The sequence below is a fragment of the Haliotis rufescens genome, unplaced genomic scaffold, assembly GCF_023055435.1.
Source record: "Haliotis rufescens isolate VD_foot unplaced genomic scaffold, xgHalRufe1.0.p SCAF_3, whole genome shotgun sequence".
NCBI lineage: Eukaryota > Metazoa > Mollusca > Gastropoda > Lepetellida > Haliotidae > Haliotis > Haliotis rufescens.
The window spans coordinates 63,701,472-63,720,139 of record NW_025964001.1 but is presented as its reverse complement, the minus strand read 5'-3'; the positions used below and the strand labels follow the sequence as shown (position 1 = coordinate 63,720,139).

Below are 18,668 nucleotides of genomic sequence, written 5' to 3'. Positions count from 1 at the left end.
ACACACATCTCACCTCACCTCACACACATCTCACTTCACACACATCTCACATCACCTCACACATGTCTCACCTCACCTCACACATGTCTCACCTCATCTCACACATGTCTCACCTCACCTCACCTCACACACATCTCACCTCACCTCACGTCTCACCTCAAACACATCTCACCTCACCTCACACGTCTCACCTCACCTCACACGTCTCACCTCACCTCACACATGTCTCACCTCACCTCACCTCACACGTCTCACCTCACCTCACACATGTCTCACCTCACACACATCTCACCTCACCTCACACATGTCTCACCTCACCTCACACATGTCTCACCTCACCTCACACATGTCTCACCTCACCTCACACACATCTCACCTCACCTCACACACATCTCACCTCACCTCATGGCTCAACTCACCTCACACGTCTCACCTCACCTCACACATGTCTCACCTCACCTCACACATCTCACCTCACCTCACACATGTCTCACCTCACACACATCTCACCTCACCTCACGTCTCACCTCAAACACATCTCACCTCACCTCACACATGTCTCACCTCACCTCACACACATCTCACCTCACCTCAAACACATCTCACCTCACCTCACACGTCTCACCTCACCTCACACATGTCTCACCTCACACACATCTCACCTCACCTCACACACATCTCACCTCACCTCACCTCACACACATCTCATCTCATCTTACCTCACACACATCTCACCTCCCCTCACACATGTCTCACCTCACCTCACACATGTCTCACCTCACATTCCTCTGGGATCTTTGGTCCCATTAGGAAGAGTCTTGTATCCAGAGTGTCAACCGGACCATATTTACTCCGAAACTCCATGAAGTCGTCGAGGACCTTCGGGTAGAGCGCCGAGCTCATGACGTCCACCTCCCGCACCACGGGGCCGTGCTTTTCCACGAGCTCCTCCTTCAGCTTGTCAAAGTCCAGAGGAGGAAGAGACATCCCTGGACGACCGTCGAACGTCTTGGCACCTTTCAAAATCTGCAGTGAACATAACACTTGATATTTTCACTGCAGTGAACATAACACTTGATATTTTTCTGCAGTGAACATAACATTTGATATTGCACTGGAGTGAACATAAAATTTGATGGAACTAACAAGAGCTATCTCCCTGCAAATTGTCTCCCTTTATCGTAAGTGTCTCTCCCGGAAAACAAACTGTTGACTTGTATTAACGTTCAACTCTGACAAGGCAAAATAATGTCAGATGGTCCTTTATGGTGTTAATATCTCTTCTTGCGTTAGCTATTCTCTTGAAAATGTTTCGTTATAAACTGTAATTTGCTCTTTTAACTCATCAATCGAGACTGTTCATTTCGCAAAGCACCATTTATGTTACTTGATCAGCGGGTATTCCTTTGCTTCCACCATCGGTCTCGTAGCTTTCACGAATATTTTTTTTTAAGTTTTTATTTGTATATAATCATATCCAAATGTATGATAAAAGAATTTTACAATTTTTTTATTACTTTTATTTATATTTTTTAAGATTTTGCAAACTGGGATTTACTTTTTAAATCAGTGGGGAAATGTCCCTGCGTGTTAGGTAGGGAGAATTTAAGTTTGAAGGGTTTACCTTTGTAATGAAAAAAAATTAAATTATTACACAAAAAGTATATAATACATAGGATATTCCATGTGTCTCATAAAGTGTCATGTTTTCTCATCTCCTGACCGGGGAAAGGAGATATGTTCTCCTTTCTAGTCAAGGACCAACCTGAAGGTCCCGTGACCAAATCATGGAAACAAAGGTTTGAAAGTTCTTTTGAGTTTCCTGATGTATACTCAACAATTTTGACTTGGGCTGCCCGGTTGAAAATCCCGGGCATTTTGAGGAAGGGTCAACAAAGGTCAAACAGGGGTCAAAATTCAAAATTGTGTCGATATGCATATCAAATTACTCGTCCAGTCATAAGGAACCTAGAAATATATAGTTTGTTATACTTCCGACCTTAAATGGGGAGCTATGGCCAAAAACGTTGAAAGCTCAAGCACTTTTGGCAGTCGGTGAAATTCACAAACACAGTTAACATTGTCCGATAGTCATGATTTTAGTGTCTAATAATATGTTTTCTGACATGACAAATTCAACCAAGCAACTTTTAAAAGTAAAAAGGGTTACCTTGACCTTGAATATCGAAAATGGTTGCCAAAAGGGCTGCACGAAGAATTGTCATGCTTCAGCAAAGTCATTGGAAACAGGATCCTTGGCCAATAACCCTGCATATTTCAGAATCCATTGTCCAGAAATGCTTACTTGCCAATACGGTATTCACAGCCAGCACTGCCTGAACATCTGAGTGATGCCAGAGCAAACTGCTCTGTAGAATCGGACACAGATTCAGATACTAGTGATTGTGACAGTGATTCCGACTCTGCATCTGATCGGTATGACACAAAGTAGGATGATGAACTGTGCACTAAAGTAAGGTTAGAAAAGCATTTCTGGACAATGGATTCTGAAATATGCTGGGTTATTGGCCAAGGATCCTGTGACTTTGCTGAAGCATTACAATTCTTCGTCCAGCTAACCATTTTCGATATTCAAGGTCAAGGTAACCCTTTTTACTTCTAAAAGTTGTTTGGTTGAATTTGTCATGTCAGAAAACATATTATTAGACACTAAAATCATGACTATCGGACAATGTTAACTGTGTTTGTGAATTTCACCGACTGCCAAAAGTGCTTGAGCTTTCAACGTTTTTGGCCATAGCTCCCCTGTTTGACCTTTGTTGACCCTTCCTCAAAATGCCCGGGATTTTCAACCGGGCAGCTCAAGTCAAAATTGTTGAGTATACATCAGGAAACTCAAAAACACTTTCAAACCTCTGTTTCCATGATTTGGTCACGGGACCTACAGGTTGGTCTTCTAGTATTCCTCCCATCATTCGATGAGAGAAACATGATAGTCCACTCATCACATGAAATATCCTCTATGTCTGTTTCTAACAGAACACATCGTCACCTTGGTCCGGAGGGGTTCTGGGTAGCCTCCTGGTGGCTTTCCGAGGTAACCCTGGAAATACTCCACAACGGAGCTAGGGAAAGACAACTCTTCCGCCCTGTCCTCCACCATCTCCGCGGTCAGCTTGTTCTGGACCATAAACTGGGCCATGTCTCCGACCACCTTGGACGATGGGGTCACCTGGAACAAAATGGCTTCCAGTAACATTAGAGCTCTCTACATTTCCTGCGTGGGTAACAGTCTACACCACAGACATTGTTCACAAAAACAAACTGTATTCAATAGTGTTAGATGAAGCAAGTCATGGATTACACATTTTCCTAAAAGTAAAAATTAAGCTGCACATGAAAGCTCTGCTATAGCATATTGAAACACCTTAATTAATATCTGCAGTTCTTTATTAAATAACTTGTTGAGATCAGTGTTGTTATCTGACATACCTCAAGGTGGGGGAACATGTCCAGCAAGTGAGTGTATTAGGGCTGGGACGGGTAACTCAGGTACCCGGGTCGGGTGGGTACTGAGTAGGACCTGGATACCCACAGGACTACCCAGACCCATTGTTCGTCACATGATATATTGTTTAATGACAAAAATTATCTGGAGTTCTATGTTTAAACTACAAGTCACTAATTTTTGCAGTTCTTTCTGACTACTATGCCCATTCCTTCTGACTTTTATATGTTTGAATAAAATTAAAACTTCAGTCTACTTCAGTGTATACACCAGTTTTATATGTGTATCTAAACACATTTTGCCAGAGCTACGGTCAAACTTTTCCCAATAGGAGAGTTTGTACCTTGCTCTTGAGACCTATCGTCCAAGCCCTAGAGTGAATGTTATTTTTTGCTTCAGACAGAAATATCACAGCAGCCTGTAGATCCTTGGCCAGACAGATCAGTGGCTGAACAAAAATCTAAATCACCAAATCCTCATCAGTAATGATACCAGGTAACTGATCCTAACCCAGAATCCCCACTGGTGAACATGTCAAAGATTTAGAGTTCATGACCAAATGACATAATTTAAAACTCTATCCATTCTATCCTGTTTCCTAGCCCCACCCTTCCAGTCATGTTGCCACTCCCCTCCAGTCTGTTTCCTCGCCCCACCCTTCCAACTATGTTGCCACTCTGCCCCAGCCTGTTTCCTAGCCCCACCCTTCCAGCATGTTGCCCCTCCACTCCAGTCTGTTTCCTCGCCCCACCCTTCCAACTATGTTGCCACTCTGCCCCAGCCTGTTTCCTCGCCCCACCCTTCCAGCCATGTTGCCCCTCCACTCCAGCCTGTTTCTTCGCACCACCCTTCCAGCCATGTTGCCACTCCACTCCAGCCTGTTTAACCCCCACCCTTCCAGCATGTTGCCCCTCCACTCCAGCCTGTTTCCTCGCCCCACCCTTCCAACTATGTTGCCACTCTGCCCCAGCCTGTTTCCTCGCCCCACCCTTCCAACTATGTTGCCACTCTGCCCCAGCCTGTTTACTAGCCCCACCCTTCCAGCCATGCTGCCACTCCACTCCAGCCTGTTTCCTAGCCCCACCCTTCCAATCATGCTGCCACTCCACTCCAGCCTGTTTCCTAGCCCCATCCTTCCAATCATGCTGCCACTCTGCCCCAGCCTGTTTCCTAGCCCCACCCTTCCAGTCATGCAGCCGCTCCACTCCAGCCATGCAGTCCACCTACCTTAGGGATGTCTCCCAGGAGTTTGTTGGCCACGGAGTACATTTTCTTGACCTCCTCGAACTGGTCAGCCAGCCCCAAACTGAAGGCCTGGAACTGCAGGTTGGTGTACTGACCACCTGAAACATCCAGCAGCATCCTTCAGGGCTGGCACTCAATAAGCCAGAGATAAGTACAGATCTCACATTCATACAAACTTATCTACCAGTGGAATTATTAGATTTGACAAGGCAAAGTGACTAAACTGACTCCTGGCTCTAACAATGCTGACATCAAGAGACGGAACCCAGATTACTAAATCATTGACAGCTATATTCCACCCCCATCACATCAGGCTGTAAATATGTAACGATGAGAGCACTGTATCTGTGGCAGTTAACCGGTAACTGACTATAAAATTCCAGTTTCTATCCAAGCCGAACTAGGCCAGAGTTGCTGGGCTCGTCCATAGTGCCACCACTGGCTATTACGAGTCATGTCCCTTCTATGTCCCTCCTATTGACCAATCAGATTTCACCTCTCGAATCACTTGCATTTGCTTCAAACACCGTGGCGACGCCCAGTCAAGACGATCTTATTGATAATCAAGATCTATGTTGTAATAAAAAGGTTTTTACATCACAAAGTGTATCCAGTCATGTGAGCACCTTGATTAAAAACATGAAAAGATTTGGAAAATATCTGTTGATGTTAAGTTAAACGTACACGATTTGGAAATCCTGCAATTGACTGAAATCTGCACAGTAGTTTATGAACCTGATGTCAATTTCGTTACGAGGTTTTGATTGGACTATAAATAGACTCATTAGTCCAGACAAAACTTAACTCCATAATTCCAGCCTAGTTCGGCAAGGGTGGAAAACTGGACTTGTACAGCCAGTTAACTCCCTTGCCTCGGGAAGAAGTATTTTACTGTATATGTCCGGTGGGAACTAACAATCACTCACCTGGGATCTCGTTGACGTAGATGTCAGCGTTGCCGCTCTTCATGGTGACGCAACACTCGAAGGGGGCATACAGATTCCTGGTTTGTTCCCAGTAGGCTGAGTATGTCGATACATTCTCCAGCGTCACACCTAGCCATGGAAACAAAAAACAGCTACAATCTGTCTTGCCACTTTCCGTACCCCGTGTTCCTGGGTCAGTTTAGAGCATGTTTTGTTTGATGTTTGTTTGATGCCACAAAAAAAAATATAATAGTCTGGTTCTCAAGCACTGCCCACATCCTCATAAAGTCTGCCGCACGTTACATTTTTATTTCCATTTTCCAAAAAAATAAAAATATACCAATACTTAAAAACAATGCAATCCAATATTGCATGCAGCTACTTCTCTTTACATGCCCACTGCTTTGCTGCACATCTCGTGTTATGTTTGTTTGTTTGTTTGTTGTTTAATGCCGCACTCAGCAATATTCCAGCTATATGACGGCAGTTTGTAAATAATAATCGAGTCTGGACAAGACAATCCAGTGATTGACATCATGCACATCGATCTACCCATCTGGGATATGATGACATGCATCAACCAATTCAGCGAGTCAGACCACCCAATCCCGTTAGTCGCCTCTTACGACAAGCATAGTTGCCTTTTACGGCAAGCATGGGTTGCTGAAGACCTATTTTTACCCGGATCTTCATGGGTTTCTAGAGCAGGTACAGAGTATGGATCTATCAGCCTTTAGCATGTTTAGTAATACAATTCCAACCATTTCACAGAGTGGGGACATCAAGATGGGACTTAACTCCAGTGTACCCATGTGGGGAATCAAACCCTGGTTTTCATTGTTACAAACTAATACTTTAACCGCTTGACTACCTCACCGCTCTAACTGTACCTGGTTGGCAAGATAGTAATGTGAATGTCTTTGTTGATGTACCGGGTATGCTTCCCCATAAAACAAAAAAAAAGAAATTATGGGGGAAAAAAAACACCCACAAAATATAAATGTCACTTGAACAATGCATTCAATGTTTCATGTTTTTAAACAAGTGTAAAAAATAGTGTAGGAAAGTCTGTTAACAATTGTCCCAAGGCTTGTGGGAATGCTGTTTGGGGTGGTCGGGTAGCCTAGTGGTTAAAGCGTTCGCTCATCAAGCCGAAGACCTGGGTTCAATTCCTGACATGGGTACAATGTGTGAAGCCCATTTCTGGTGTCCCCCCGCCGTGATATTGCTGGAATATTGCTAAAAGCGGCGTAAAACCATACTCACTCACTCACTCAAATGCTGTTGATGGTACAGCATTCATGCCCTGAATAATCTTAGCAGTAAGTTTTAAGTCAGTAGCATCCAGGGCCTACCCACCTGTATCGAGATCTGTCCTTTCTGTGGCTGCGACAATGGCCCCCATACTGGGCTGTGACGTCATCCCCGACATGGAGTCCACTGCAACGTCTACAGCATCTGCTCCGGCTCGGGCTGCAGCCAACATGGATGCGACTCCTGCACCTGCGGTGTCGTGGGTGTGCACGTGGATGGGAACATCGGGGAATTTATCCCGGAGGGTGCGGATCAGAAGGTCGGCGGCTTGAGGTTTCAGCAGACCGGCCATGTCCTGGAAGAGCAACGTCAAGGTCAAGGTGTCACCAGCAAACATGAAATGTTTCTTCATTTTCCTGTTTATGTCCTGATAAACATGACCAACATTTCCACAACGTGACGCTCATCAACACTATTGTGTGGCTGTCAGTCATAATCGGCTGTGGCACATTGTCAAAAAAGTGGAGTCTTGCTTGGTTCAAGCAAACGCACACAAGACAGGACCATCTATGACAACATATTTGATCACCTGTCTACGGACTTACCACACTCAGAATACAAATCAGAATCTCTAGCTCTACAGGGCTAGAGTTACTGAGATCCTACTCTGCCCTTAATCCAAACAGTGCAAGAGCTACCAAGATCCTATTCTGCCCTGAATCCCAACAGTGCAAGAGCTACCAAGGTCCTACTGGGCCCTGAATCCAAACAGTGCGAGAGCTACCAAGGCCCTACTCTGCCCTTAATCCAAACAGTGCAAGAGCTACCAAGGTCCTACTCTGCCCTGAATCCCAACAGTGCAAGAGCTACCAAGGCCCTACTCTGCCCTGAATCCCTACAGTGCAAGAGCTACAAAGGTCCTACTCTGCCCTGAATCCAAACAGTGCAAGAGCTACCAAGGTCCTACTCTGCCCTGAATCCAAACAGTGCAAGAGCTACCAAGGTCCTACTCTGCCCTGAATCCCAACAGTGCAAGAGCTACCAAGGTCCTACTCTGCCCTGAATCCAAACAGTGCAAGAGCTACAAAGGTCCTACTCTGCCCTGAATCCCAACATGGCAAGAGCTACCAGGTTCTACTCTGCCCTGAATCCCAACATGGCAAGAGATACCAAGGTCCTACTCTGCCCTGAATCCCAACATGGCAAGAGCTACAAAGGTCTACTCTGCCCTGAATCCAAACAGTGCAAGAGCTACAACGGTCCTATTCTGACTTGAATCTCCACAGGGCAAGACCCACCAGGTCCTACTCTGCCCTGAATCCCAACATGGCAAGAGATACCAAGGTCCTACTCTGCCCTGAATCCCAACATGGCAAGAGCTACAAAGGTCTACTCTGCCCTGAATCCAAACAGTGCAAGAGCTTCAACGGTCCTATTCTGACTTGAATCTCCACAGGGCAAGACCCACCAGGTCCTACTCTGCCCTGAATCCCAACAGTGCAAGAGCTACAAAGGTCCTACTCTGCCCTGAATCCCAACAGTGCAAGAGCTACCAAGGTCCTACTCTGCCCTGAATCTCTACAGGGCAAGAGCTACCAGGTCCTATTCTAGCCTGAATCTCTACAGGGCAAGAGCTACCAGGTCCTACTCTGCCCTGAATCTCTACAGGGCAAGAGCTACCAAGGTCCTATTCTGCCCTGAATCCCTACAGGGCAAGAGCTACTAGGTCCTATTCTGCCCTGAATCCCAACAGGGCAAGAGCTACCAGGTCCTAATCTGCCCTGAATCTCTACAGGGCAAGAGCTACCAGGTCCTAATCTGCCCTGGATCCCAACAGTGCAAGAGCTACCAATGTCCTACTCTGCCCCGAACCTCTACAGGGCAAGAGCTACCAGGTCCTACTCTGTCCCGAATCTCTACAGGGCAAGAGCTACCAGGTCCTAATCTGCCCCGAATCTCTACAGGGCAAGAGCTACTAGGTCCTATTCTACCCTGAATCCCTACAGGGCAAGAGCGACCAGGTCCTAATCTGCCCTGAATCTCTACAGGGCAAGAGCTACCAGGTCCTATTCTGCCCCGAATCTCTACAGGGCAAGAGCTACCAGGTCCTATTCTGCCCCGAATCTCTACAGGGCAAGACCTACCAGGTCCTAATCTGCCCTGAATCCCTACAGGGCAAGAGGGACCAGGTCCTAATCTGCCCTGAATCCCTACAGGGCAAGAGCGACCAGGTCCTAATCTGCCCTGATTCTCTACAGGGCAAAAGCTACTAGGTCCTATTCTGCCCTGAATTCCTACAGGGCAAGAGCTACCAAGGTCCTGACCTGATATTACCACAGTAAAAGACTGGCCTACCTTAATTCCCAGAATGTGTGTCCCAGCCTTGACAAGCTCTGACGCCAGGTCGACGTAGTAGTCCATGTTGTACTTGGTCTTGGTGGGGTCGGACACATCGCCAGTATAGGAGATCGCAGCCTCGATCACGCCACCTGGAGGCAGGGGTTGCCGTAAATGTTAGATCCCTCACGTAAGAATATAAGAACAACATGCTTTACCACAGATCTTTTTTATGTATACCACTGCTTGTTCCAGTTAGTGCAGGGAGCCAGGTATGGCTGAATGGGCCTGCTTGCACAAAGCCATTGTAGAACTATGTCCATCACAAGTGTATGTTAAGGTTTGGGACTTACAATAATCCTGGTGGTTAGTGAGTTACAATAATCTTGCTATTACGACCATTGTAACATATCAAAGTATCAGAGTTACAATATATGTTGTAGCAGGATCACGAGGGGTACATGGGAGTGAGTGAGTGAGTGAGTGAGTTGGGTTTAACGCCGCTTCCAGTTACATAAGCAATCGTACTCAATCAGTGTTTGTAAGCGGGGCTCTATCCAAGCCAAGGATTTTGAAGGCTGGCGGTCCACAGGGGTCGGTGTTAGGTCCCTTTTTATTCATTGTGTTTGTTAACGACATTGCTGATGAATTAGATTGCATAACAAGACTCTTTGCTGACGATACAGCACTCGGCTTTTCTTCACCAGACAATCAACTTGTTGAATCAACTCTAAATTTAAATCTGAGCAAGCTGTGTAACTGGGCAAAACGCTGGTTAATTAAATACAACCCAGATAAAACAGAAGCGGTTATATTTTCCTTAAAAGATGAATCAGACCTCATTACCTTGTACTTTGATGAATGTAAAGTTAAGAATGTTCAAAATCATAAACATTTGGGTATAACGTTTGCATCAAACGGAAAATGGTCCTGTCACGTAGATAACATAATTAAGTCAACATCAAAAATGATAAATTCAATGAGAAAATTAAAATCCATATTGAACAGAAATACACTAAATAAAGTATATACAATCTTCATAAGACCCCATTTCGAATATGCGTGTGAAGTGTGGGATGGGTGTAATATAGAATTATCAACTCAGTTAGAAAATCTCCAACTAGAAGCTGCCAGAGTAGTTACTGGGCTCCCAAAGTATACTTCTCACACACATCTGTATTATGAAACAGGATGGGAAACGTTAATAGAACGAAGAAGGAAACGCAAGCTATCTTTGTTCTACAAAATACAAAGTAATATTGCCCCAACTTACCTTAAAGACATTGTACCAACCACTGTAGGTTCAAATATATCATATAATTTAAGAAATTCAGACAATATTGGGATTCCATATACTAGATTAAAACACTCAACGTGTTCTTTTATTCCATCAACTGTAAGGTTATGGAACACTATTCCTGCAGCAGGTAGAAATTGTACATCTACATCCCAATTCAAGACATTCATACAAAAAGAGCAAGTCATTGCGCCTCCATATTTTTCCTATGGTGTTAGAAAGTTGAATATTTATCATACTCGATTAAGATACATGAAAAGCCAGTTAAATTATGATTTATACAGAATAGAGATGTAATGTGATCCAATATGTCAATGTTGTGATCCATGTGAAAACGCATATCATTATTTATTAAAGTGTCCATTGTATGTCCACCAAAGAAAAACTATGTTAATAATAATTCGGGACATTTTACAGAACGCCGTGAACAAAAATGCTAAATTAGATTTAAATTTGATGTTAAACGGAAATGAATGTTTGTCCATTATCTTTAAAGCAGTGCAAATGTTTATAAGTCATACAAAGAGTGAGTGAGTGAGTATGGTTTTACGCCGCTTTTAGCAATATTCCAGCAATATCACGGCGGGGGACACCAGAAATGGGCTTCACACATTGTACCCATGTCGGGAATCGAACCCGGGTCTTCGGCGTGACGAGCCAACGCTTTAACCACTAGGCTACCCGACCGCCCCTCATACAAAGAGATTTGGGTAACACTTTAATGTACATATACTAGTCTCTCTCTTTTGTACATTTCTTGTTATCTTTACACTCATCTTCTTTTCTGTTTTCCTTGTATATGATTTACTGTACAAGCTTTGTAAATACCATGGAGAGGGAGTCCTAAGTTGGATAACTTGTTCCAATTCCATTTCAATCTGAATAAAATATGTTTAAATTAAATTAACGCCGCTTCTAACAGTATTCCAGTTATATCTCGGCGTGTCAGCTTAATGTGGGAGGAAAGCCCCAAGTGATGCAGGTCTCAGACGTTTACCACTTCGGTGAAACCCACAAGCACGGGTAGGGTGCTGACAAACCTAGAAACATAATCGGGGCAAACCGGGATTCAAACCCACAATCATAGGTTTCTGGCGTGCCCAAGGGACGCAACTCTGCACAGCGAATCAAGGCACCTTAGACGACTGGGCCACCCGTGCCCCCAGGGGTACACAGGTTTTTATGAGTCCTGTGTTAGGTTTTATACCAAGAGCCGGAGGCAAGTGTTATTAAACCTAACTGGGGATGCATAAAACCCCATGTACCCCTCTTCATCCTGCTTCAATGAAATTATCTTACCAACATGTTTTAATATGAAATTGTAAAATAATTCAAATAAATTCCAAAAATGATAGAAAAAAGCTGCGGTTACCTTCGCTATGTCACGTGACATCCATTGGTTCGGAAAAAGTGTTCGACTTTTGCTTTGAAGCGGGGTATAAAAGATTTATTCTGTCTCTCAGAAATGCACGTGCAGCCTGTAGTGCTCGTGGCGGGGTACAAGAGATTTATTCCCAATTGAGAAATTTATTACCCTCCAAGGCGGGTTACACAGTATTTTGTCAAGATCACGTGGACCAATCAGATCTCATCGTTCTGACATGGAGGTATGATGATCATTGTTACGCTACAACATCATGAGTTAAAGGAGTTAAGTACAGTTATCATAGAACTACAACCACAGAGGACCAACGCCTTATTTCTGAATTGTTCACAGTAGAGTAGTTTGTTAAAACTACAGATTTAAACATGTTTTTTTCAAAACAACATTACTAATCTATATGGGAGTTACCGTTATTAACTTCGGGGATGTCAAAACAGTCTTTTCCTTAATTTGCTGCCAAAGATAATTTGCTTTCACACGTGTTCCCTTCCCAAATAACATACCAATTTCCAATACAAGTACAGCTTAATGTGCTCTCAGGACTTGACAATCTCATTCAAATCAGATCTTTGTTCTTGCTGCCGCTAAACAAAGATCTGAGGACATCCCATTATGGTCACGTCAGAACGACCTTTCGCGCACTTTGACAGACCACTGAAATGACTAACAAGAAGTCGACATCAGCCAATTAGAAAACAGCTTTCTCGAGCTTTACAACACTTGTTTCAAACTGGCGACTTCCATTTCAGACTACACTTGAAAAATATGTTGACACAGTTCTTAATTAAAATTTTGAAAACTGAACAAACAAACATTCCGGAATGTCTAATACATGGTTGAGATTGTATGAGAAGATTGTATGTGCAACGCCTCTTCCGTTCAAATGTTTATTCCATGGAAGCGAGAGATAGACAATGATTTTGACAGAATCAGTCGTACAGGCTGTAATTGTCGTTTGGAATAACCCATGTAAATGCTACGCTCTGATTGGTCGGATGAAAGGTCATTCTGACGTGTCCAGTAATGGGATGTCCTCAGATCTCTGTTCAGCAATAGCGTGAACTAAGATCTGTTTTTAATGAGATTGGGACATCGACAAAGAAAAGTCATACATCACTTCAAAAGTCAAGGGAGACAACTCGAAACTGAAAACTATTTTGTCACGATAAATCCAGTTTGATGAGCCTGTTACCACGGTTACTACAAACCCTGATTGGACAGTAACTGACCTGCTTTTCCGACAGCATCCATTCCCACAATAATGTTGGGTAGATAGTTAAGCGAGTCGAAGATACGGAAAATGTCCATTCCATGTTTGACAGCTTGGTCACAGAACCTGGAACAGGAAGACTGAATGAGTTCCATGTAGTTTGAGCTTGTTCAAACAGCAGCGCATGGGTACCCAGTAGGATGAGAAGTAATGTAACTGTTAACATGGTTAAACTTCCACCACCACCTGGGTTGTATACTCCCTAGGGAGCTGCGAATGAAATTTACGTGAACAATGATCCAAAGATGATGATAATTATAATGTAGAGTGAACAAAATGAATGGCATCTAATGCATAATAAAAATGCATCATCAGCATCATCATCATCATCATCATTTTTATTTGTGTGTTGCCTGTGCTTACTTGAAGACAACATTCATCATCATCATCATCATCATCATCATCATTTGTGTGTTGCCTGTGCTTACTTGAAGACAACATTGTCTGGGTAGTTGGTGTAGCCGACAGCATTGGCGCCTCTCAGTAGCATCTGGAAAGGGATGTTTGGCATCTGCTTCCGTAGCTCCGCCAGGCGGTCCCAGGGACATTCGTGTAGGAAACGCAGCGCAACGTCAAAAGTAGCACCTGAAACACACGGCACAACAAGCATAAGTTGGCAGGGCAAGTGTCTGAGGTGAGTGACTGTTTTAGAATCATTCAAGTCCATTTCATTTTTCCAATATGGCAACCATCAAATATAGCAGAAGACACAATTTACTGCATATTAACTTTCACAATACATATGATGTATGATTTAATGATATGTGATTTAATGATTAAGTTATGGGTCGAATGACATTTATACAATTAGTTCTCAGGCAATGGCTTTTGAAAATAAAGCGACGTTGGGCGGCCTTTTTTTGTGTGTTCAATCTAGTATGTAACCAAAAATAAACAGTTGTGTACAATCAACCTGGGAAAGGGCCTCCCTACTAAATGTATTCCTTGATGAGTAATATACTGGAATACAGTATTGGACTACCGATGGACAACCAGTGTGTGCATAATACATAATGAGCTAAGATTTTATTTCACAACACGAAGACGTTATTGTGAACACTAAACACTGGAAGAAGTATGTCAACAAATCTGTACTGAAGTACACAAGTTAGTCCTGTTATTACACTATCTGGCCATAAAAGTGTTTATTGTATATCTGGACTTATGTTTGAGATCCATTAAATTACTTTTATCCAAGACTTCATGCAATTTGGTTTATATTAATTTCAATGAAATCGTGTATGAACTGATTGGCAAATCACATCAACTCACCATGACTCACCATGAAACGAACATGAGTAGTTAGAGATACAAAGTTTGTCAGTCCTCCAATCACTGTACTGAAATTTCAGTTCTGATATTGGCCATGACATTAAGTATATAAGTTAGGGGAGAAAATGTGTGAACGGCTGATTGCTATTTCTGGCTTATTTAACGAAACAAATACACATATAATCTTAATCTCTGCGTATGAAACAATGTCCGACATACAGTACACAAACACTATTAAATTTATAAATCATTAAGTCTTGTGAAGTTTTATCCTAAATCTCATCGTAAATTTTCATTGACCAAATTTGCAAACGGCAAAGCAAGCACACAAACTCCTATTGCTGCAACACGAGATGCGCAGTAACGCAGTGAGCATGTAAAGGGAAGTAACTGCATGCTCAATTGTATCGAATTGTTTTTAAGCATTCATTACTGTAGCATTTCACTGCTGGGGTGGTGTGCTCGAGACGTGGAATAATAGGATTTTTCAATTTCATTTTAAATGGAAATACAAACTAAATGTGAGGCGGACTTGAAGATAAACCAATCGGTGCCTGAGAACCAAGACTTTTTTAGCATTAATACTCTGTGGGCAACGAGAGACACAAATGCAAATATGAAGCATAGAAATCAGAAAAGATACTAGAAATGAATATGTTTGATGTGTCATGGTTGCTTCCAATTTTAAGTATTCTACGAGATCAAAGCTCAATGTAATACAGGAACTAGGGATGTTTTGAAGAAACTTCTTTTCACGATAATCTATCATCCTGAGGCAAGAGAGTAAACTGACTATAAAAGTCCAGTTTCAACCCTTGCCACCAGTAGCTACTACGAGTTATGTCCCTTCTATGCCTCTCCTATGGACCAATCAGATTCCACCTCTTGTATCACTTGCATTTGCTTCAAACAAAATGGCAGCACCCAGTCAAGACAATCATATCGATAATTAAGATCTATATTGTGATAAAACTGGTCTTACATCGCGAAGTGCATCAAATCACGTAAACACCTTGTTTAAAAACATGAAAAGGTTTGGAAAATATCTGTTGACAACAAGTTGGCGGTGCACATGCTTTGCAAATCCTGCAATCGACCGAAATCTGCATTACAGTTTATGAACCGGATTTTGATTTTGTTGAGCAATTTTGATTGGACTATGCTTAGACTCGTTAGTCCAGCCAAAATGTAACTCCATAATACCAGCCTGGTTTGGCAAGGGTGGAAACTGGACTTTTATAGTCAGTTATCTCTCTTGCCTCGGGAAGATGCGTTAATCAAGATACTGATGATTTTGAATAAGGTAACTATCAATTTGTTCCTCTACAAAAACGTTTCTTTATCTTAAACTTATTAAGTGAAACATTTAAGATTTCAAGGTATCCTTGAAACGAAACATTCATGTAACCAAGTTTGTATTCATTTAATCATGTTTATAATCTTTTAAAATACCAACCTCCCCAATTTTCTGAGCTGAAAAGGTTATTAAAGTTGTGGGCGACGTAGGGAGAGATTCGCTTGAGATCATGGGTGCGGACACGTGTTGCCAACAGCGACTGATGAGCGTCTCGGAAGGTGGTGTCCATTAGCAGCAGGCCCTTGTGTTCCCGCACCTTCTTGGCGAAACCCTCTGGTCCCTCCTTCAACAAGATGTCCCTCCACCCCGGGGGAGGCTTAGTGGCTGAAAACAGGAACAGCCATGAAGATATTCTTCTAATATATTCATATAATTGTCTGAACTCACTTGGAGCCAGGTTTGGCTCATCTTCCCGAGGCAAGAGAGTTAACTGATTTTAAAAGACCCGTTTCCACCCTTGCTAAACTAGGCTGGATTTTCTGGGTTCGATTGAAGAGCCACCAGTGACTATTGCGAGTTATGTCCCTTCTATGTCCCTCCTACTGACCAATCAAATTCCACTTCTCATATCACTTGCATTTGCTTCAAACAACATGGCGGCACCCATACAAGACGATCTGATCGTTAATCAATATCGATATTGTAACAAAATGGGTGTTACTTCGCGAAGTACATCAAACTACATGAGCACCTTGATAAAAAACATGAAAAGATTTGGGAAATATCTCTTGATGCTAAGTTAACAGGACATATGCTTTGCAAATCTTGTAATCAACCGAAATCTGTAGGCAGTTTACGAACCGGATGTTGATTTTGTTGTGCGATCTTGACTGGACTATGCATAGAATCGTTAGTCCAGCCAAAACATAACTACATAATTCAAGCAAAGTTCGGCAAGGGTGGAAACTGGACTTTTATGCCTCAGGAAGATGGGGTTGGGTGTTATTTTCACTTGTTCCTCTCTGTGATTTCTTTGATCCTTGCATACATCCATAGACCTCCACACATAAGCACGGTGTTTCTGTTTACTGGTAGTTAGGAGAGCTGGGATGGGTACACAAGTACTCAAGCATGGGTTGACATGTGCCTCAGACAGGGGGAGATAACTCATATCTTCACTTCATGTTGCAGACGTAGAACAGAAGCAGCAAAAGGTCTGACAATTACGACAATAACATAAACACAAATTTCACAATGTTTGTTGCCTTCTCCTCACAAAACATGAGCGGTAATTCCTGTACCTGTTGAGAACTTTGTGGTCCCACACTGAATACAAAGGATTTTACCATTGGCTAATATACCTTTGCGGCAAGTAAAGCTGCCGGACATACTGATAGACTGCCAGTCAAGTTGTTATGATCAGAATTTCCATTAGTCTTAATACTTTTATAGCAAAAACATTTAGTGATTTTACATATAAATAAAACTTTAATATGCTTGTATTATTAGTGATTTTTCAACCATTACAATAATGTATCTATAAATTTGAGATGAACTGGAAATAATACTTAGGAATAAATGCAATTAATATAATTTGATCTTTAATCAAACTGATGATTGATTTCCATAAAGCTGCTTTGATTTAACAGGTATATATAACTTTTCCACATTGAAACAGTTCACAAAATAGTCAATATTTCAGTTTGAGCCAGGCAAACCAGTGGGTGACTGCATGAGCATCAAACAAAAAGAAGCAAGATCATCCAGGGACCTGTTCCACAAGTGATCGTAGTGTTACGACAGTTGTAAGTACCAAGTGTATTTTAAAGTATGGGAGTTATGATCGATCCACGCAATTGGGATATGATGACAGGCATCAACCAAGTCAGCGAGCTTACCACCCGATCCTGTTAGTCGCCTCTTACAACAAGCATAGTCACCTCTTAAGGCAAGCATGGGTTGCTGAAACAGCTTGAATGACAAACATGGGGTACATGTTCTGGCCTGATAATATGACATCGCCCCTGGGTTTGACATTTCACTTGAACACTTTAATCAACATTTTTCAAAATAAATGGTGTGGATAAAAAACACCATCAATCTAAAAGAAACAGAGATATTTCACATTTTTTCACGAACCTGAGCATGCATGAACAGGATTTAATATCGACTTGTATTATCAAATATATGGAACCTTGAAAGCCTAGCCTGTGTAAAGAAAAGTTTAAAAAAATGACAAACAGAAGCACATCACCACTAACAAAGCAAGAAAAAGTATTATATATGGTGCAAATCTCCCATAGTCTAGGCCTTTTTCCTACAAAGTATTAGAGGTGTTGCCAATCTCCCACAGTCTAGGCACCTGTCCTACAAAGTATTAGACGTGGTGCCAATGTCCCACAGTCTAGGCCCCTATCCTATAAAGTATTAGACGTGGTGCCAATGTCCCACAGTCTAGGCACCTGTCCTACAAAGTATTAGAGGTGTTGCCAATCTCCCACAGTCTAGGCCCCTGTCCTACAAAGTATTAGATGTGGTGCCAATCTCCCACAGTCTAGGGCCCTGTCCTACAAAGTATTAGATGTGGTGCCAATCTCCCACAGTCTAGGTCCCTGTCCTACAAAGTATTAGACGTGGTGCCAATCTCCCACAGTCTAGGCCCCTATCCTACAAAGTATTAGACGTGGTGCCAATCTCCCACAGTCTAGGCCCCTATCCTACAAAGTATTAGACGTGGTGCCAATCTCCCACAGTCCAGGCCCCTGTCCTACAAAGTATTAGACGTGGTGCCAATCTCCCACAGTCTAGGCCCCTGTCCTACAAAGTATTAGACATGGTGCCAATCTCCCACAGTCTAGGCACCTGTCCTATAAAGTATTAGATGTGGTGCCAATCTCCCACAGTCTAGGCCCCTGTC

At 42.7% G+C, this 18,668-nt stretch overlaps 1 protein-coding gene across 3 annotated transcripts in view; it reads right to left on the bottom strand.

The window, feature by feature from the left end:
* LOC124132385 (pyruvate carboxylase, mitochondrial-like) overlaps positions 1-18,668 on the bottom strand; it is a 60,438-nt gene that overhangs the window by 4,926 nt on the left and 36,844 nt on the right. For all 3 annotated transcript variants that reach the window (XM_048403274.1, XM_048403273.1, XM_048403275.1), the window contains 9 exons: positions 15,911-16,135; positions 13,611-13,767; positions 13,142-13,248; positions 9,250-9,383; positions 7,000-7,249; positions 5,641-5,769; positions 4,697-4,812; positions 3,014-3,193; positions 778-1,026 (listed from right to left, as the gene is read on the bottom strand). In XM_048403274.1, the coding sequence (XP_048259231.1) occupies positions 778-1,026; positions 3,014-3,193; positions 4,697-4,812; positions 5,641-5,769; positions 7,000-7,249; positions 9,250-9,383; positions 13,142-13,248; positions 13,611-13,767; positions 15,911-16,135 (1,547 nt within the window). The remainder of the gene's footprint in view (positions 1-777; positions 1,027-3,013; positions 3,194-4,696; positions 4,813-5,640; positions 5,770-6,999; positions 7,250-9,249; positions 9,384-13,141; positions 13,249-13,610; positions 13,768-15,910; positions 16,136-18,668) is intronic.